The following is a 22,447-nucleotide window of genomic DNA, read 5'->3' as shown; positions in this document are numbered from 1 at the left end:
TAATTCTCTTTTCTTAATTTTCTTGCTTCATTCTCATTTCTTTTCACTTTTTCCTCTACCACACTAATCTCTTACTTTAGCCCTTCCAGGAATTCTTGTTGGCCTTCTGTCTGATTTGCATTTTTTTTTCCCTTTGAAGAGTTTGTTTTCATGTCTTGCTAATGTGTTTTGATTTTCCCTGTCACTGTAGTAACTTTTTATGGTCAAGTCCATTTTTCATTGTTGCTTATTTATATTTCCAACCTGTTTCTTGACTTTTAACTTTATGTTAAAGTTAAGCTCTGTTCCCAGAGCGGGGTTGAGGCACTTTCCCAAGCTTCAGGTTTTTCAGCTGCTATTTTCAGTTTCTTTAAAGGGTCTGTAAGCTTTTTAGTGCTTCCAGGGTGGTATGATCCTAGGAGAGGTATGGCCCCAGTTCTCCTGTGTCCACCAGTTCTCCACCCAGGAACTGAAATATGTATGGTTAATGCAACAGGGTCCTGTGACCAATCTCTTCCTGACCAGTTGACCTACCCCCTTACTGACTCTGGGTTGCAGGCTCTCAAAGTTGCTTCTACTGCCACCTCCAAGGCCCACTTGTGCTGCTAGGTGTGCTCCAGGTCAGCCCTAACCAAGTATCACAGACGTCTTCTGCCAACCTCCTAACTTGTCTTGGTCTAGAAAAATGTTTCACCCTGACTTTTTTTTTTCTGGCTCTGCCAAAATGATGGGTTATTTTAGACTTGTTTGGAGGGGAATGTTGAAAGAGTTCTCCTTCACCATCTAGCCTCTGCCTCTAGTTGGTGTTATTAGTAAATTGACAAACAGAATATGTGTTTATAGTCTTAACTTATTGAAAGGAAAATGAAAACTTAAAATGTTAAAAGTAACATTACCTGTAAGATCATCTAAGGTAATTCTTTTATTCCCTCTTTATTTTATATGTCATGCAAACATGGGAGATGAAATAACTTATCCAAGGTTATAGAGAGAATAAGTAGCAGACTAGAATGCTGGTTCTGACGCCTGATCTAGTTATTTTACATAGCGTTATTATTTTTTTTTAAGGCACTTGGGGTTAAGTGACTTGCCCAGGGTCATACAGCTAGTAAGTGTCAAGTGTTTGGTCTGAGGCCGCATTTGAACTCAGGTCCTCCTGACTTCAGGGCCGGTGCTTTATCCACTGCGCCACCTAGCTGCCCCCCCATAGCATTACTTCTTAAAGGAAAAAGAAATGTGGTCACACTATAATGTAAAGATTGCATTCATTTTATTAGTTTCACTATTAATTTTACCATTAGTTTACACTCCATTTAGGCAGGGGGTATATCTTATTTAAACTTTTTATCTCTAGTACCTAGCACAGTGCTCTCTGCCCACTTTTAGTTCATATGCTGAAAATAATACAGCTTATTTACAGTAGTCTTATTTACAGTAGTCCCTTTCATCTGCACAAGTGAAATCTAGTTAAAAAGAATACAAATAATATCCCTGAAGGAAAGGAGATATTTCCAGTACCATTCTAGTTAGTAAGAACAATTCAGATCTTTCCGCTTCCCTAGAGCTGCATAGCTCTAAGTCCTTTGAACCTTGTGGTATTTATGGTTCTCTTGGAGTTCTAGGCCAAGACCATTTTGCAGTAATTACAGGGATGATTTTGTTGTTGGTGTTCATTTTTCCATGGGTATCCTACTATATGGAAAAAAGCAAGGGTATAGGGTAGAGAAGAAGATGCCAAGCCCCTCACTTGGTCATGAGAACAAAGGAAGGGTGGGTAAGCTATTCCCCACTTAGTATGGTTGATTAGGGATCACCAGTGACCCATATTATGGTATACTTTATTGCTATTAACATGAACATTGGCATAGACAGGAGTGCATCATATGATAAAAATAACAAGCTTAGGCTAATGTTAATGAAATTTGTAATCATCGAGATAGCTTAGAACAGTTAGTGGATACAATAAGCAGCACAGTGAAACCTTTAAGACCAATGCTGATAAACATAAACAAAGTGTGATAAACTGTCTAAACCTTGAATTATCACAAGGGTTCCTTTCACATCCCTATGCTTTACACTATTACTATTACTTCATATTACTTACAAGTCCTTCCCTCTCTTCCAACCTCACTATCTCTGTTGGCCGAGTAAGCATCTTCCTTCAAATAAAGCCATTAGGATTATTACACATAATTTCCCAGGCAATATTACATATATAGTAGTGCTCAGATAATACAGTTTGAATATTTTTGGCCACAGCAACCCATGAAAACCTGTATTGAAGGGGGTTGTTGTGATATGCATCAATAATATGCATCATCTACCTTGACAAATCATAGCTCCTTCAAGTATTATATACGTAATCACATTAATGACCTTTCCTGGAATCTAACTTGCACAACCCTTTGTTACTACATAAGATCATAGACTGTACTATTAAGTCAAGGGCAGACTGTCGAGCCCAAAACCCATGTTGTCTTTTGCCAGCAAAAAAAAAACAACAACCCAAAAAAACCCAAACCAAAAAACCCCCAGAACAGTCTTAGAAGACAAACACACTTAGAAGATCTCATAACTTGAAACACCAAGATCCAGTAGGGTTAGATGTTTGGGCAATGATGATGGTTGGGCAAAGACTAAAAAGCTTCAGTACAAAACCTTATTCTCAAATCCTTCAGCATTGAATTAATAGGTTCATCTGTTCCAAAAGATTTAGTTGACTGCTTTGACAAACATTAGTCTCTACCCTGGTCCTTTTTCTACAATCCTAACAAGGTAGCTGAATAATCACAGCCTTAGCTTATTGTGCAGTATAGATCCGAACCACTTTAGGAATACCAAAATTCACTTTCGAAAAAATATAGAAAAGTCTTTTTGAGCATAAGTTGGCTTGCATAAATTATGCATTATTATGCTCAAATTAGATATCTTTTAGATTAGTTATCTTTTAGATAACTTTGAGCTATCTAGTTAGTAGTTACGTCTGATTGATTGAAATCATGGTAGCCCTACATGGATTCAATCTCAGTTATCAGTTAAAAAGATGTGGACTTGCATAGAGGCAATCAGTAGAAATTGAGTGCTTCCCCATCTTTTCCAACCACCTTCTGGGCTAAGGCTATTAGCTACTAGTGGGTACAACATTCTACTAAAGCTTCCTAGTAGGTTTTTTTCTTTAAATTTACTGCCCCGTCTCCCTCAACTATAATATTTAGAAATGAGTACAAGACTCGAGTGTTCTTCCCTCTCCTACTTAAATAGGGTTACTACCTTTATCCTGTCTGTTCACCAAAACTGCAGTAACAACCCCTGTGAGATTACAATGGCAGAATGTGCCATCTGCTGTCCCTGGGATCCAATTCCTGACTCCTTAGTCAGTAGCTAGCCAGTATACACTGTTTTTCTGTCATGTGACAATTATAACAACCATATTAATACAAACAGCATCAATAAGTAACCCAAATTTAACCTGGAGTTAAATTTGTTAGCACATTTGCCTTCAAAATTACAGGTTCTGGACTATGTTAAAATGAAATTTATAAATACTGAGGTAGCTCAGAAACTTGCTGGGTAACAGGACAGAGCAATCCTGAGATCCAGCATGCATAGTCTAATTACATTTGGCTAATTGAAAACTGACTATATGAACATTTGGTAAAACTAGGAATCTGCTTTAGTGGTAGACCTGTAAAGTAATGGCAGCCTCTGAAGTATGAGGTTGCATTCTGTGGGACTAGAAGATGAGATAAAAGATTTTGAGTCTTATTTTGAGGGTTACTGTGTAGAAATCATCTAGAAGAAACAGGTATTAAACCTTTGACTGTTATACAACCCAATTTAATAACTAACACAGTGAACAGGACCCAAAATGGGATACAGTAGCTGCTTGCTAGCCCATGGCTTTCTTCTACTTTGTCTTAATATGCCCATAAGGCCTAATCAGTAAGGCATTAAGCAGAAGGTGGGGGAGAAGGCCAGTTTGGAATCCTCACATTTTAAAAATGAGCTATTTGGTCCAGATTTAGAAACATTTTTAAAAACACATTTCCCCCCCCTTTTATCTGTTTAAAGTACAGAAACTAAAAAATCCCTTAAGGAATACTCTACAAGAATCATTCTAGTCCCAAAGCAGGTCTGTACATTAGGCTCAGGCATAGCTGTGAGGCTGAGACAGAAAAATTAAAAGATATTTAAACCCAGCTCATGGGTCTCTACTAGGAAGATGTGGATGTAGATGATAAGATGGCATAGCTACAAACCTCAATGTATGTTCTAGAAGTATATTTCCAGTACCATATAGACCTCAAGTGATTAAAATCTTTCCAAAAAATGCCCAACTATGATTCATCTTTCAGATTTATCTACCTAGATATTCCAAATTCTGGTGTTTCACAGGATGGCTCCATCTGCCTTCATTTTTGGTATGATTAAATAGATAATAGCTGAAGTGCAAAGCTACACATATTTTCCCAGAATAATACTCTAATGTGGTAAGTCTACATTCAGATGATTATTCTTTAAACTGTAAACCTTTTGGGTGAAAAAAAGGTAAAATAAAAAAGGACCAACATGCCATAGTATTCCACAGAGTGCTTTGAAGAGGCATATCTAAGCCAGACACCTTTTCTGGCTTTTGGTTAACTTACATTTTTTCTGCTTCTTACACAAAAAGGCCTCATTCATATGCTGGATTTTATTTTTATTATTACTGTCTTTTAAATGGCTGAGTTATAAATTCAGCTAGTATGTAGTAATTTTTCATAATTTTTAATATGCATTTGTCTGCAGTAACATTGTGATCCCCATGTTGTGGATTGACACGATACTTAGTACAGATTTATCATATTTGGTCTTCAGGTAAATAATGACTTTCCAAAACTGCCTAAATATACCATTCTGAGCCGTTTTAGTCCATCAGGAAAATACAGGGTTTTTTTCCCTCCTCTTTTAAGAAAAGGTAATTAAATACTGAAGTAACTACATTTAAATAGATAATGTTATGATGATTACAGAAACAACTCAACAAATTCAAAATTAAGGCCAAAGTGTCATCTTCTGCTCCCACAGTTATCAACTCTAAGGCACCAAATGCCAAGAGATCCACAAACTTTTTCCTTTTGGAAGGCATGTGGGCTGAGGTATGATAATTCATCCTTCTTTCTCACTCTTTGATCTTTTATTTCTTTCTCCAAATAATCAAATCTTTTAGGGAGGAAAAATCAGCCTTAGTTTTGAATTCAAAATGTAAAGATAGCTTGGAATCTCCTGCTGCAAATTAGAAAATTAGCAAGATAGTTTAAATGGTCAACTATAGAACACATTTAAAATACATACATATACATATATATATGTATATGTGTGTGTGTGTGTGTATATATATATATATATAAAATATATATACACACACACACACACACACACACACACACACACACACATATATGTGAATCCTGTTATTATCATGTAGCATCTGCTCAAAAACCACAGCAGCTACTTTAATGGAGATACCAAACAGGAGGGCATAGGACATTTGGTAATTAAGGACAATTAAAATATTAACAGTTTTATTGACATACTGGTCAGATTAATTCCTCCTGGTGCTGAATATTTAAGCTTAAAAATACTGAATATTTTTCTCTGACAAGATCTTTTCTTTAAGATACCTGTGATAAAAGATTGTATTTTTTTTCTAAATGAAGCAGAATAGTTCTGTCATTTTAAACATACACAGATACTAAGTGAGACTTGTTTTACTTAGACTGGAAAAAATATGCCAGGGACAATCAAAGTCAACACAAAGTGACAAACAGCCAAAGGTAGCAAAAAAGAGAAATGGTTAAGTGCAGCTCTGGTCAAAATTATAGCAGTTCTTTACATCAGTTAATGGCTCACTTACACTGGAATTTCTAATCTGTTACATGCAAGCCCAAAGAAGCATTTGATCACTACACATTTTGATAAAATTGGATTAAATTTATCAGGCAACTGCTAAAATATAAAAAAAAATTTTGCAGATGTAATAAAGTAGCTTCATCTGAACATTAACAGGACAGATAGAAGGAAATCATTCCATCAATTAAAAAAAATCTTTTTTTGTGTCGAATGTGTTTTATAACCAAACTAAATTTCACACGAAAAGTATTGTGATTCCAAAGTTTCCATAGTTTAAATGGAGTGATTTGAAATGTCAAAAGACCCCAATATTTTTCAAAGAAATGAAAGTACACTTCAAAAATTCCACATGTGAACAACAAAATACTGCATATCTATCAACAACTGCACTGGCTAGATCATTGTGAAAGGCTAGCTGCCAAGATGGAGGAAATGGCTCCTTGCCTCTGTTCCCTTTAAGGAATATACAATCATTTGAAACAGTTTACACTAAGCGCTTATCATGCTGTCGTTACACTGAGATACTCAGTCCTTAAAATTTTTAATCAAGTGTTTTTGTTTTTTATTATTTAAGTTTAAAAGCTGCAGCTCTCCCCAACTCTGTAACAACAGATCGTTCAGTAGGGAGGGGACCTCACAGCCTTTAGAACAAGATGTTTGTGTTTTTTAGTTCAAATTTTGTTTTTAAATTACTGAGTTATAAGGCCACCTGTGTTTTCATTTTTGTTTTTCAGTGCTGAACATTGAAGTCTGATCACAGGGCCCATATATCCACTGGGTGAGAACGTGTTCCAACATTTTAGGTATTAAGTTAAATGTCTCCTTTTGGCACCACAGAGTTGATTAAAAAACTTTTTTTTTAAATATGAAAAGAAATCAGAGTTTTTAGTTTTGGATGCTTTTTTCCCTCACTGCTGAAGATTGTGTGTCCACATTCACAGCGATGACTATGCTTTCCCCATCTTCTGTTTTGATACGTTTCAGTTCTGGCTGCTCTGACTGGTCACCATTCTGACGTTTGGTTGGCAGTGATGCTGACGCTGATGCATGGGTTGCCAATATATGTAAAGGACTTGCAGCAGCTGCAGAGAGATTAAGGAGTTAGAATAATCACACATCCTTAAATAATTGATTCTTTTTATCACTTGCCTGGCTAGGGAAACCAGTACCCATAAAGTCATTACCTTACAGAGTACTTCAAATGAAAGGCCAGAAATGATCCTTAATATGCATGGGTCTTATAAAACACGATCCAAAAAAAATTTTCAAAGAGCTGTGTGCCAGGTTTCTCCAACAAAGGTTTGTGCTGCTCCACTTCAGTGCTTGACAGTATAAATTTCCCTAAGCTAACATTGAGTTGTGGGAATAGACTTTTAGCTCCTTACTGAAAAACTGTCTCATATTCCAGTGGCCATGTGGAATAAAGTATTCACCAGAATTAAAAATATGAGAACCAGAAAGAAAGACTTTTTAAATTGACACAGTTGACTTTGGTTACTTACTCAGCTATAAAACACAAATTACTTCAAATTATATGCTATTTTGATATACCAATATGAGCTTAACGAATTTAGGCTGAGATCACTGAAAAACAGAAATGTAGTATTTTTAAGTTGAACCCAAATAAACAACAGAACTGACGAGGGATTCTTTACTGCACTGCTTCTTAAACTGTGCGTTGTGACCACCCCCTCCCCCATATGCAGTCACATAACTGAATGTGTGCAAAAAATTTGGCAACAGTAAAAGGTTTCTGAGTGCACAACCAAAAATTAATTCAAAATCAAATGTGTAATGAATCCAAAGTGTTTCTGGCAGCACTTGCTCATTTCGCATCGTACTTTACCGCAGCCTTGGTTCTGAACACACAACATGTGCACTTTGCACTGTGCATGCTTCACACCATGCAACGCTAACAAACACTGCCAGAAACTCCTTGGCTCAGATTCGTTACAGTAAAATTATATGTATTCCAAAGAATTGTTTTAAAATAAATTGCTTAATGATTTATTATCAATAACAGTTTGATTTGTATACCTAATTTATATACCTTTATACTCATGGTCATGTAAAATTTTCTCAGGCTAAAAGGGTCACAAGTGGAAAAAGTTGAAGAAGCCCTGCTCATATTCATCAATCTACTTAGAATTCCACGCAAAAAACAAAACACAGAAGTGACTTTTTTCCCCCAATTTTAAAGCATAATCTTTTCTCCAGCAAATAAACATACTATAGGTATACTCTGCAGCAAGGATGTTGCCTTTCAGCAGTAGTCTAACCTAAAAGATTAACACACTGAACAGTGGAACTTAGCAAAAGCTATACAAACATGGCTGTCAACATTATCTGTGAATATGTTTCACTTGGCACATGGTAAACCCCTAGTTTTTGGCACACTGAATTGGATGATGGTTTTTATGTACACATGTTTCAGCCACAAACTAAGCAACTGAATAATAAAGTAATAATGCAGATCTGCAGATAGAATTTGTAGGAATTAGGGATAGAAATCGGAAATCTGAATCTATACATTTAGAGCTAGAAGGAATCTGAGAGGCCATTGAATCCAATATCCATTTTGCAGAAGAGGCACAAAAGAGATGTCACACAGTCTCAAAGATATAACTTAAACAAAGGAGGTTAAGTTATATCTTAAGGCCATTGCTCTATCCACCATGGCAGATTGTAACCTGTAGGTTACCTCCATAACACAATGAGGAATTGAAGTAGGACCAAATAATAGAACAGTTAATTACCTACTTTCTTGGATTTTTCTTTGTTTCATTCATGTTAGTCCTGCTTCTCCAACAACCATGCCATCACTTCTGTGTCAGTTTTTGAAACACAGTAGATGCACAGTAAATGCTTGTTGAATGAACCTCTGATTTCACAGTTAAGTGGATCATCATTAGATGTCTTAAAGGTCTTACAGTTTATTGGCATAACATCAGAAAGTAATAAGGTTAAAATTTGCATTTGATTTTTGCTTTTGCAGAGTTATACATTACAAGGGTATCTTCTTTACACTATTTTTATAGACCTGCCAGTAGCATTTGACACCATAAGATGACTAAGGCCTAGTACTCATTAAATAAATTTGACTGTCCAGTGGAGGTTAGCAACATCAGAAATCTACTCTGGAGTGATTGCTGAATAAGAGTGTTTCTGCATTCGGATGCCAATAAGAAAATAATTATGGTCCAAAAATAAGTTGACTAAAACCTGTTTTGACTATGGAGACATAGGAACAAGGACTAGTTAGTGTAATGACATGATTAAAAACATTAGCAAGATTTATTAAAATATATGTAAAATGAGTCTTAAAGATAACTTTCTAAATGCTGGGTAGGCATATGTTGTCAAAAGTGATAGAAGATGATTAGTGACAATCATTTGAAGTAGTAGGGTAAACTGTTGGAAATGTCCAATAGAAAATAGGAAAAAAACCTGGATGTGTTTCGAGGGCAGAGATTGCCTGAAACAGTGACAGTTAAACAGGGAAGGAAAAAATATGTTGAGACAAGGCTACAAAGCTATGGTGGTACCAAAATGTGCAGAGCCTAAATACAAAGTAGAGTAAGAAATCTGAATTTTACTTAGAAGGAAAAGAGAGCATGGCTGGGCATGACCAAATTAATGTATGTATCAATGTATCAATTAGTTTGGCAGTGTTGTTAAGGAAGAGTATTGATAGGTATTGTCCTGCAGGCCTATTGAGAAGGTTCAGTTGATAGGATTTGGTGACTAAGTAAGTGGACAAGAAAAGGTGAAGGAGAGCAAGACTCCAATATACTAAGATTTTAAATATGGGCACTAGATATGGTGCCAGTGAGAAAAACAGTGAAGTCAGAGGAGGAAGCAGTATTGGGGGAAAAATAAGAAATCTGATGAACGCTGCCTAATGTCTAATTTTAATTAATTTACATTGAGGTCACTGGTGCTCCTCCCTCCCCATTAATTATTTTTAAGGACCCATGATAAAAAATGACTTTAAGATATGTGGTGGCTAGAAATTTTGCTTCTTAGGATAAATATTTCTTATGAAACAAAGGAAAATGAATCCAGGGAGGAAAAAACCCAGAAATAAAAAAAAAATTCTAATACTCTTCTGTAAAATTAATTAGAAAAATTAGCTTTCAGGCAAGAAAATATTTTACATAAACACTAAGTAATATCAAAAACTACATTACAAGAAAGGAGACATTTCCTCAGGTGTTGGCTCTGTCCCATTACTTGTAGTAACGTACAGAGATCCAGGCACACAGATAAACACCATCATAAGGATAAATATGGTCATAAACCATCAGTTCCATTAGTTGATGTTAACTTGGAAATTGTTGGGTTAATATCAGTTTGAATTGATCTAGGTGGCACATTTAAAGCTTGTAAGTATAGTAATAGAGTTAGCATGCAATGTAATCTAGTAGGACTCCAGGACTGCCAACTGTATCAGAAGCTCATAGATAACTTGTAGCATTTTGCTCCATTTATGGGATTGAATATTTTATCATAAGGAAATGCACAGAAATGAACAAAAAATGCAACCAGTATCATGTACTGACATTATCTTCTCGATATAGAGGGAATAAGTATTTTCCAAACTACCTAGAACAATTTAAAACTTGCAATTTCCAGGCATGGAGAGTTTCATTTATTACGTTGCTCTGCTTGTTTATATCTTAAGGTTTTGTGTCAACAATTTGCAGACTACTGGCAGTGGTCAGGATAACCTGACTCTGGACAATATTAAAGATAGAGCTGTTAATGTAATGCCACTATAATGTAGGGGATATGATGATATAGTGGACAGAGTGGTGGCCTTGGCATTTGGTAAAATCAGATAGTTTAAGTTCTGCCTCTGACTTGCATTGGCTGTTCAATCCTGGGTAAGTCATTTAATCTTTCTAGGCAGCTAAGACTAAAATTTACAGAGAAACTGCAAATACGAGTACCTTTCTTATACCATGAGTTCCCTCCTACCATAAAATACATGTCCAATTGAAAAGACAAATGAAATGGTTATAACAAAATGTTATTGATATTCATATAATATGGTTTATTAAGGTCATGACTATTGTCATTTTTAATGTAGGAGACATTCACAAGGTATTCACAAGGCAACATCATACTGGAAAAAGAGCCAGCTTAGAAGAGTCTAAAAGACCAGAGGGTCTTCCCTCTGACATACACTGGCATAATGGCCCTGGCCAAGTCATTTAAGCTTTCAGTAGCCAAGGAAGCTCTCTAGGACTCTTAAATTGAAGCTCAGTTTCTCACCTGCATTGGTAGAAGGCATTACCTCACCAAGAATTCTCTATACCAGTGAAATTATAAGTCTGGAGCCCTGCTCTCAAAAAAAGAAATAATAGTATTCATACATTCCTTACCTTACCTAGTTCTATTTTTTTTTTGTTGCTTTTTGGTGAGGCAATTGGTGTCAAGTGACTTGCCCAGGGTCACACAGCTAGTGAGTGTCATATGTCTGAGACTGGATTTGAACTCATGTCCTCCTGACTTCAAGGCCAGAGCTCTATCCACTGCACCACTTAGCTTCCCCCTAGTTCTTATTAAAAGAAAATGTACTATAGTTAGATCTCTGCGACTTTTTACAGAATTAGTCAGGAGGAAAGAATTGTGGCTCCTGCCTGTGACTTACTACCCAAGTGACCTTGGGCAAGTCACTTAACCTTTCTGGGCCTTAGTTTCCTCATCTGTAAAATGAGTAGACTAGACTAGTTCATTCTATATCTATAATTTATATCTAAATCTATGATCTTTTATGAAATAGACTACATGAAAAGGTATCTAAGAAAAAGGAAAACTGAGTTATTTGTTGGGTTATTTGGCCCTAGAGAGGGAGTGAGGAAAGAACTTGGGGGTAGAGGGGTGGGATACAACTAACAGCACCTGGTAAGAATGTCTTGCCCATGGCAAGTACTCAAGTATCTGTTGGTGAATGGTGATTAGATACTCAAGAAGAAGCTTTGCTGAGGAGCAATAGTTCACCAGGGTTTCATTTCTCTTACAGTTCTGGTTTGATGTTTCAGCTTTTGGTTTCTCCTCTCTCTACCTCTTTAGCATTTTAATCTATCACCTTCTTGAGTAAGTTTATGCTTCAATTATTAAATGTTATTTCCCTAGTCATTGTTAATTTTGTAGTACACAAACAGCTATCATGGTGGGATTTTAAAATAACCAAATACATTACCTTTTTAGGTAACCCATCAGGTAAAAAAGGCTGGCTGGAGATCAAGAAGTAGGCCCAAATTGACTTGATTAGGCCAAAAATAAAGAGCAGTTACAGTACACAGTAGTTAAAAGGGTTGGCTACTAAGGTGGTATAGAAGGCTGAAGAAGTGTTGGATATGTTGAACTATCAGGTTCATATTTATTTGTAGTTTCATGTTTAATTTTGTATTCTAATAAGCATATCTTCTCTTTTTTGTCCCATACCCTCTAAAGCCTAATATGTACACAGTAGGTCTCAAACATAATACTAAATAAACTTGTTTACCCTGCAAACAATGTATTTTGCATTTTGTCTAGAAAATTTCTCATCTAGATCTGGAATATGTTAAGACTTGTAGGAAATACTCCACACAAGACAAATACAGCCATCTTTTGGGTAAATTACAGTGTCTGTTTAATACTACTGCCACTAATACTGCTTTATAGATCAAACCAAATCAGGAAGGGAAAGTATAGAGATGTTTCAGACATTATATCTTGTCCTAAAAACTATCGTTTGGTCCTGGAACACACTCATGTTTACAAAAATGGGTATGTATTTTTGGTAATCACAAAGTGTTAGAACTTCTTATGAGATAATTCCACAAGAAACAAAACCACAGTAAGCCAAATCACAATGATCCTCTTCTATGGTATGAAAAATGTGAATATTTTCTAAGAACAATAATTTAAGTACAAGAATTGAGACCTACAATTCATGAATTCTAGGAAGTAATTTTCCTCAATACTTTTGTCCTTGTATATTATCTACCCACCCCTCCCCCCATATTTACAGCTGAATTAAACATTTCTTGGTGATTTCTTACCAGTGCTGACCTGTCCCTGGATTGCAGTGGTGACTGGTACTACATGTGTCCCATTTTGTGTTACAGTTTTTATTGGTAGCTGGTGTTGACCTAGAGGTGCCTGTTGCACTATGGTAACTGTCTGTAAGGGGGTGGTCTGCGATGTTTGAATGATCCGACTAGCAGCTCCTATTGTAGTGTGGCTAATAGCAGGAATAGGTTCTACTTTAACTGAAAGAAAACAATCAACATTAACTGAAAGCTCAAAAAAATCACAACTTTCAAGTAAGCACATGCATTAGATGATACAGAATTACTTTAAAACTAGGTTATATATAAGAGAAAACAGATGTTATAACATGTCTGGCTTTAGCAAAACTCCCCATTACTTTCATTCCCCAAAACTTAAAAGGCTTTCTAAATATTACTTCTTTGATTACTTACCTTTTACTTCTCTGTGGTCTCCATTTTCTTGAGGTTCTATCTTGGACTGGGTAACTACTGCAGCTTGTGTGACCACTGCTTGTCCAGCTACAGTATAAGTGTTTGCTGGAGCTAGTCCAGTCACATTTGTGACTGATACAGCTGGTATCTGATGAACAACATGAACTGTCTGCACCACAGGTTGCTGGGACGTTGAGGTGGTCACAGGTGTTGCAACAGTGTAGGTGACTGGTTTAATAGTTTGTGGTAGCTGCCGTTGTACAGTAATTAAAACTGGCTGGCTAGACAAAGGTGAACCTGTTAATATCAAATACATTAATAATATATTTACAATTCCATTTTTATTAAGCATGTTTCTCTTCATCTAAAACATATGCTTTAAAACAAGGAACTTCTAATTAAAAAAAAGGAGAAAGCACCTTGATTCCTATTAATTTGCATTAGTTACAGTTACTAGCTGCAACAAACACAAGTGACAGAAAAGCTTAATTGCTATAAGTACTAAAATACGGATTTTGTTCTCCATCTTCATCTGCACCTCAGTCTTCACAGCATCTACACTCCTAGTTTTCTTTTTCCATGATAAAGGCAAAGTGAATAATACACTAGATACCTGCAAATTTAGGACAGAATTGAGAGCCATATTCAATTCAGGTGAATGATCTCTTGCAACTGCAAGCAAAACAGAATTAACAGGGAAATGTAGCAACATGGTTGTAGAATCTGTGCCAATTTTGTTTTAATTTTTACTAATTTAATTTTTTAAATTTTTACTTTTTTTTTTAATTTAATTTTTACTAATAACATAAAACTCAGCACACTGATTTAAACCATTAATGGAGGTAGAAACTCCTGGTTGAATGCCAATTTTAGCAGCTGTGATACAACATTAAAAAAATTACAAATTAGTATCAGTATTACAATATTTAATTTTCAATGGAGCAACTTGATTAGAAATATTGATTTCTCAAAAATGCATGTTTGAAACACTAACAGTGAACTAATTTAGAATTCTATGAAGAAAATGAGGTTGAATAAATAAAAGATGGTAATTCAGATATATAATTAGCCACAGTTTTTCTAATCTTTTGGCCACTGTGATGCTCAACGGTACCTTCCTCCAAAAGATAATCCTTCTTCACAGTCATCAATAACACTATTGATTTCTAAGACCTTTTAACAATCACATAGCTTGGATACTTTTGGGGGCTTTAGAGCACCATATGTGATCCTATGGTTTAGAACAGTTTGGTAAATGCCTTAAGTACTTTTGAAATGCTTTGTTTCTCCCAAGTTATGAGAGATTTTTGAGATTCCTTGCAAAAATTTTTTTTGCCGCTACTTCATTAGATAATTGTGAGGTAATTAAATGTCATAGCAGGAAAGAGACAAATATTATCAGTTCATACCCCCTAAACGAACATGGACTGAGAAGCATGGCTATCATACTTGTAACAAACACTGATGATGGTATTAAAAAATCCTATGAAATCATATCTAGGTATCAAGAATTTGATCAAGAATTTAGGTTTACTAAGCCTACAACTTCTTGGTATGATTTTATGGCTTAGATATTTATTCTTTGTTTGACGACGACACCCACAAAATGTGTCTATCAGAAGAGGGTTAGATCATCTGAACATGATCTACCAAGTATTCCTCCAATAATACTTGATACATTTCTTTCACATTTCTCACCTGGTGCACTCTGGGCAAACCGAGCTTCCTGTATTACTGCTAGTTTAGGCTGTATAGCACTAGGCTCAGGATCCATAGGTACTGGAGAACCTTCCCTTGACAAACTCTCAGGGGTTTGTACTCCACTGGAGTGAGCAGACAACACTCCAGAATGATTAGGAGAAGCTGGAGCACTTCTGTATTTCCAAAAAAAAAAAAAAGAATAAAAGAAAGAAGCATCTAGTAACTTAAAGTAACTTAAAGCACTCAAGAGCTGCCTTGTCTTTTAACTTGCAATATGTGTATTTTGCAGAAGGGGCATCATTTGTCTTCTGCCAACCGACTAAAACATTCTAATAATTCTTATTTTCTATGAAACCTTTGTTAACTTAGATGTAGATTCAGAAGGAGACTGGATAAAGTCTACAAAAGAGACCATTTTGATGTCGGGTGGCATTTCTCCTCCATACTCAGTGCAGGCCAAGTGGTCCATGGAACAGTATTAGCTGCTTGCTCTAAAAAGAAAGAATCATTATGAGCAGCTTTAACTAATACAGTAAGATAATAGGTGGCCAGTACAGAGGGGCCTTAAGATTTAAATACTGGTCATTTTCTTCCATTTTAAAAAACAAAACATGTATCAATGAAGTAAAAAATGTATACATTTCAATTAAGACAGTCAAAATAAAACTTTTTGAATTAACCATGTGTAGAGAGTTTAAGGATTAGCTTAAAAGATGCTTTCATAGCCTAACAATTTTAATTATTCTGTTGCTGAAATTTATAGCTTACTAATAAACACTAACAATATGAAATGAAAAACAAATTCAATGAAGTGGGTTAATCATTACTTGTAATTTTAATTGAAACTAAAACTTAAGATAAAGACTGACCATGTCACAAGAGACAGGCCACTAGGGACAGGCCACTAGAGACATCATATCCATCTAATATTTTTACCCATTTTCTTTTTGTATCCCCTTCCCAACATTTAGTCATAAATGCATTTGGTGTTTCCTTTATATCCAAAAGGAAATTTAATTACATTGAAGGTAATTACTAACAATTAAGTGAGGTCTTTTTGTTCATCTTTTTGTCCTTACCTAGAAGAGAGCGGTCCCAGAGGGGTTCTAAAGCAAGGTACTCCCCTAGGCCTTCTTTTCCTAAAAGCCTGCTCTATTAATTTGCTTTCAGAGGCAGGGTCTATCCTCCAGAATGAGCCTTTGCCTGGTTCTTCCTGGGAACGTGGTACTTTGATGAAATAACGATTCAGAGAGAGATTGTGGCGAATTGAATTCTATGGAACATAAAAAAATACGTAGAATTCATATATTTCTTTACTAAGAAGTTAAAATGTGGCCTAATAGTAGTGCCTGGAAATGCAGAGGCTAAGTTTCTAGCTCCTTGGATATCAGGGAAGAAAGAGCTTTGGAAACAGCTTTGGAAGAGTTCTGAAGTAGCTTCTATTGCTCAGCTGCTTCACTAGGTGAACAATAGTTTAACTACCTTGAGCCAGGAACATAGTGGCCACAACAAAAGGCTCAAAGGAGGAAAGAATATAGTATAGAGAATAAAATGGAGGAATGACAGCAGAAGTCTGTGTACAAAACATGGATACATTTATACGATTTCCAAATGGAAAGCTTTCCATTTATAACTACTTAAGATGGAAAACGACTATGATTTCATAGCAGTCATGTATTTGGTGATTTTACAGTAACTTTTCCCTGATTGGAGACAAACAAAGCTGATGTAAGTCAATTTTTAAAAAACAAACAACTTTTCTGAGTTTTAGTTGCCTTGGGCAATGGAAATGTAAGAAAAAATTTTGGCAAAATAGCCGAGGAGGAATTACGTTCAATCATGATTATTAATCATGCTTTTCAAAGCCCTTTTTCCATGTTATTTTATTTGATCCTCAGAACAATCCTGTGAATTAGGTTGTGCATCATTATCTCCTGATTCCTAACCTAATCCATTCTTTGTTTTAGTACACCAGTCCTAAGTTAGCAGTTAACATAATACTTATTTACCATTATATAAGCAAGATAGCCCTTCCACTGAAACATGGAATGTTTCTGAATGCTTCAGGGAATTTAGCTGAAATCTACCAAAAGTGGGCTTTGTTATATGTTTGACAGTTAGGCTAAACTAGAATAGATATCATGAATTTAAGCCAATACTTAAAGTTTAATATTATGTTCTGCCAAAGTAATTAATAACTATTAAGAAAATTCCTACAACTCTCCAAAGCCCTTTCTCAAATTTCCTAATTATATTTTGGGAATATTTCCAGAATCACAGACCCATTTGTGATGTTATGCATTTATTCAATAATCCCCTGACCACAGAGGCCTTGAGGCCTAAATTGTAGACTGTTACAGGAGGCTCAGATTAAAATTCTGTCACACCAAAGATTAATCTAAATAAGTAGCCATATGTTATAACATATTTGGTTATCACACATTGATTATCTTGGTACTTTTAATAAACCCTGCTTTGTTTACTCTGACATAGACTGCAATCGAAGATAAACTTATATCAACTGTTATTTAAGTCTCCAAGATCTTGGAACAGAAAGTGGAATCTAACAGATTTAGAAGATAAAAGAAGCAAAATCTGATAATATTCAGCTCATAACTGTGAACTGCTTAATCTAACCACATTCTCTGATTGTTTTATTTTTAGCTCCATTTTAAAAACACTTTACCTCATGTCAGTGTTAGAGCACAGACTCAGGAGTAATTCTTGCTCTGTATTCGGACCACTAGGCCACACTGCAAAATGGTATTAAACAATGCACAGAAGTATTGATAACCACATAACTAAAGTACACATAGCAATAACTAATTTGAAGTAAAATAACCTAAATATTGTTAGAAGGAAAAAAAATTTATCACAACTGAAATCTAGAAGTAGGCATAAAATATTTACCATAGTTAAGCTTTAAATGTCAGTTACACTTTCATCATTATTCACACCATTTATAGGAAGAAGTGAAACTAGTTCTTGAAACCAGGGTAGGTGCTGTTTTCAGTTCTGAAAATCAATGCAACTAAATTTACATTTTTACTCTGGGCTGTAATTTCCTTCTCTACCTCAAATTCTAGTCACTTACATGTCCCAGGCAAAATAAGGCCAAATTGTTATACAGATATATTTCAGCCTATGAGACTCAGAAAAAAGTAACACAAATGACAAATATCAGGACAACAAACTGAGAATGATTATATTTTCTAAGTTATGTAATGGCTTTGCCATTACACTCAAGATGAATAATTTTATATTACTTCTGGACAATAAAACTGAACTGAATAAAAGTAATCTTTAAGCTACCTATGAAGAAGTGATTTATAACACTAAACAAATTAATATGCTCCCATTAAAATCATTTCTATATCTTTTTCTATAAGACTTATCTTTGAAGGTCCAACTCAAACCTCACTTCCTGCAAGAGGTCTTTCTTGACCTCTCCAGACCACAATGAAATCTCTTTTCTTAACTCATGATACTTATCCAGAATGTTCATTTTATTTTTCAATTATTTTATAAATTACAGATGTAGACCTTTGGACCAAATAAGTTATCTAGAATATGTGTATTATGTTAATGTTATTATTCTCTTTTCAAGTTTGTATGTCCAAACAGAAAGTTAGCTCCTTGAGAGTAATTATATTTCTTTGTATCAACCTAGCACAGTATTATGCATGATAGTAGAAATTTATGAAAACATTTGAATAACCTTTATAACTTTGGTCCTCATAAAAGATTAGAAATCAAAATCAAAATCAAAAAAGTATTTTGAATGAGTTAGAAATAAACTACAAGTATGTTACATGCTATCCTCATGAGAAGGTGAAAACTAGATTTTACCAGTTGATGGTTTTCCATAGAGGTGAATTATTAATATATTGGATAGAGGATAGGATATGGCATGATTACAAGACTGTAAGAATGTAAAATGCATTGTGGTTTAAAAAATGCTGCAAAGAAAAAGAAATATGTCTTCTATCCTAAAAGAATATCTGGAAATTATTTAGCTCCTCAATAAAGTCCGGACTACTGATTTTCAATTAGAAGTTTTATGCTGTATATTCTATGACAGAGATAAAGCATAACTCTTGTCTCAGTAAACTGATCTCTATGTGAGTAAGAGCTATGTTCTAAACTTTTAAGGTGAGCTGAAGAAATGAGGAGTCTGTGAATCTTTAAAAAATTCTGTGAGGCAGTGAGGTGGCACAGTGGATAATGCACCAGCACTGGAGTCAAGAAGACCTCAGTTCACTTCTCACTTCACTTACTAGCTGTGTGACCCTGGGCAAGTCACTTAAGCCTGATTGCCTTAAAAACAAAACAAAACAAAAAGTTCTGGAGATCTGGCCAATAGATCTCAGATGGTCACAGCGAAGACAAATTAAGAACAGTTTATGCTTATAAAGAAATAAAGTATTTTCTTTGGCATTTATTGAGAACTACTATGTACTGTGCTAAATAACTGTGCTAAGCATGGTGTATAGGAGAGTACCTGGATCTATGATTTCATTAATATAAGGAATTCCTAGGAGAGGAAAATCCCTCTACCAATGCAGGTTGGTATCTTCTCTATAACACAGTTTCTGAAAGTAACATCAAGCAGCAGTGTCACTCAAATTTAAAGGAATCCCTGCCAACTGCATACTGACTTAGGAAACCACAAATTAACATTATCTGTGTTTTATTGTATTTTTATTTATTTTGTTCAACATTTCCCAATTACATTTTAATCTGGTTCAGTTGTGCACAGACTTTTGCCAGCTACAAGTATGAAACCTCTGACACAGAGCAATTGAAAGGACAAATGACTTGCACAGCATCACATATTAGGTGTAGAGGCTGTTAGGTCAGCTCTCTCTATTGACTGTGTCCTAGCTACCTCTCAGTTACTAGGGATATGAAGACAAAAAAACCAACCGTTTATGCCCTTAAAGAGTTTACAGTGCTGAAGGATATATCATGTAAACAGATAATTACATACAAAATATACATAGCATAAATATAATGTAATTTTAAGCTAGGAGAGATGGTGAGGGGAAGACAATTAGGAAGTTAAGGCCCCTAAACTGTGCTTTGAAGAAAGCTAAGCTATATGATATAGAGGGGGATTGGGCAAGCATGGGAGACCTCAAGCTTTAGTGCTGTGACAAATTTGATAAAAATTAACTCCTCAATCATCTCAGAGGGATGAGCCCTCAGGTATGGGGCAAATATTTTATGTATGCAAAGAATGTTTAATAAATTAAGCTTTCCTGAATCATGAGCTGCCTATGAAGTAATAACTATTTATTTTTCAATAGGTCAAGGTCCCAGTTAACTCAAACTTTCAGAAGACATCATGAACCCAGAAGTTAAAAAAAAAATCCTCTGTGAAATTATCAAAGTCCAGAAACTGAAGCTTTAAAGTTCACCTTACTCCAAAGAAAAGGCCCTAAGGCTTACCTACTTTATCATATTTTATGAAAAAAAAAAGCCCAATAAGCATGGTTTTAACAGTATATCTGAAGAGATAGATATAAGGGAAGTAGGAGCAAATGGCAAGAAAGAAAACAAACAACTCTAAAAACTATTGTTTATAATAATAGAATCCCCCAAAAAGGTGAGGTTCAGTATGATGTTCATTTGAATATTAAGGTGACTAACATAAAACAGAACCATGAGGTATGAAAAAATTATGAGGGCAGCCCCATAAACATGAGAAAAATATCTAGGCATGTGAAAACAAATGTAGAGGCAACATGGCATTGTGGGCTAGCCTTGGAGTCAGGAAGATGGAGATTTAAGTGGTAGATTTATGACACATACTGACTGTATGACTATGAGCAAGTTCACTTAACTTGTACTCTAGGCAATTCTCTAATTGCAGACAAGTCTCTGATCTGCATCAGTAGTGGGAATTTCCTCATCTAGAGTTTCCTACACCAGAGAAATTACGAGTCTAGTACTTATCCCTATTCATTAGTGTACTTATTTTAGAGAGGTAGACTAGTGTAGTGGAGTCAGGAAAAAACTTCAAATTCTACTGCGGATATTTACTAGGTATGGAAACTATGAGTCTCAGTTTCCTCATCTATAAAATGGGTATAATAAAATACTTAACAATGAGACCTACCTCACAGGGTTGTTTTGAGGGTCAAATGATATAAAATATGTAAAATACTTTGCAAACTTTAAAACATACATCAATGCCAATTTTGATTATTTTATACTTAGATGTTTTTAATTCTTTTAACCTCTGTTTTAGCTGGGGTATTACATTGCTTATAAGAGAGAGACAATATGGCATAGAAGAAGTCCTGATTCTGATATTAGCAATATAACCACAGATAAGGTATTTACGTGTCAGTGCCTCAAGAAACTCTAGATAATTATAAACTAAGAGTTGCTGTTCAGCAGCAATGGAAACATTTCTACACTGGGAGTTTCCTCCATGAATTAAAGCACAAATTTGGGCCAAAAAAAACAAAAACAAAACCAAACAAAAAACTCCTACTCAGAAAGCAAAATAAAACAAAAAAGCATGGAAGTTAATCTATAGAATATTCATTTCACAAATTGATGGGATTCTATAAGATCACTATTGCTTACACCTGAAGAAATCCTATCATACCTACTGGGCTAAGCTAACCCTAGTGATAACTACCTGAAGTAGAGGCAATTAATTTCCAGAAGGTGTTGATCTATCTCCACAGGGCTAGCCTTCCATCCCTTAACCTAGTTACTACTTCATATGAACTCATTTTTATATTAAGTTTCAAACTGACATTCAAATTAGTCACCATTTTCCCCCAAAGACACCAATTTCATAAATTTAAAAACTTGTCTGTAACATTAATATAACAAAGCTTGAGAAGTTACTTTGAAGACAACCATCAAGAGCTATAAAGCTTGAATTTTTCTAGCTTGTCAGAACTTTCTATAGATACCCACAAAAAAAATCCTCAAAAATCATGATTTAAAAAGTATGAGCACTACCTAAATCTCTCACAAATATTTATGACACTATTTATTTATGCTATTTATTTTCATCAGAAAAAAAATGCCACATTCCTACACTGCAAAAGTATACCTGTATGCCCATAAGTGGAGGTAGCAAAATAAGAAGTGAAAAGATATTTTCCAGAGATGCCATTCCCTTCTTGTGGGGGTTTAGGCAGTTACCATCCTTTGTTTTTACAATTATAACCACACATTTATTTTAACTCTGATTTAACAGTAAAATTCAGTTAGCCAGAAGAACATCTATTTTCTGAATTAAATGAAATGTTATCAAATAACTCAGTACATATCATTATTCCCTACTCACTAAATCATGGCTCCTATGGCATTTCATTAGGCATTTAATAACAAATCTACATTTATTTGAAAATATTCTCTATTTTAGACTT

General features: G+C 35.1%; 2 protein-coding genes across 7 annotated transcripts in view; one reads left to right on the top strand and one right to left on the bottom strand.

Moving 5' to 3' along the window:
- Positions 1 to 6,693, top strand: part of WDR45B (WD repeat domain 45B) — a 91,901-nt gene extending 85,208 nt beyond the window's left edge. For 2 of the 4 annotated variants that reach the window (XM_020987544.2, XM_020987541.2), the window contains exon 11: positions 6,606 to 6,693. Coding sequence is in view for 2 of the 4 variants with exons in the window: in XM_020987541.2 (XP_020843200.1) it covers positions 6,606 to 6,625 (20 nt within the window). In the remaining 2 variants the exon portion in view is untranslated. Of the gene's footprint in view, positions 1 to 5,046; positions 5,118 to 6,605 lie in introns of those variants that run through there. The other 2 variants (XM_020987539.2, XM_078155760.1) reach the window with 2 other exon arrangements.
- Positions 1,801 to 22,447, bottom strand: part of FOXK2 (forkhead box K2) — a 121,367-nt gene continuing 100,720 nt past the window's right edge. For 2 of the 3 annotated variants that reach the window (XM_020987536.2, XM_020987535.2), the window contains 5 exons: positions 16,130 to 16,323; positions 15,048 to 15,223; positions 13,350 to 13,646; positions 12,927 to 13,136; positions 1,801 to 6,953 (listed from right to left, as the gene is read on the bottom strand). In XM_020987536.2, coding sequence (XP_020843195.1) covers positions 6,757 to 6,953; positions 12,927 to 13,136; positions 13,350 to 13,646; positions 15,048 to 15,223; positions 16,130 to 16,323 — 1,074 coding nt within the window. In that variant the 3' untranslated portion in view covers positions 1,801 to 6,756. The remainder of the gene's footprint in view (positions 6,954 to 12,926; positions 13,137 to 13,349; positions 13,647 to 15,047; positions 15,224 to 16,129; positions 16,324 to 22,447) is intronic. The other variant, XM_020987537.2, reaches the window with a different exon arrangement.

This window comes from Phascolarctos cinereus, unplaced genomic scaffold, assembly GCF_003287225.1.
Source record: "Phascolarctos cinereus isolate Bilbo 61053 unplaced genomic scaffold, phaCin_HiC Scaffold_5;HRSCAF=322, whole genome shotgun sequence".
Classification (NCBI taxonomy): Eukaryota; Metazoa; Chordata; class Mammalia; order Diprotodontia; family Phascolarctidae; genus Phascolarctos; species Phascolarctos cinereus.
Note: the sequence above shows the minus strand (reverse complement) of the source record. Positions and strands in the feature narration are given on the sequence as shown.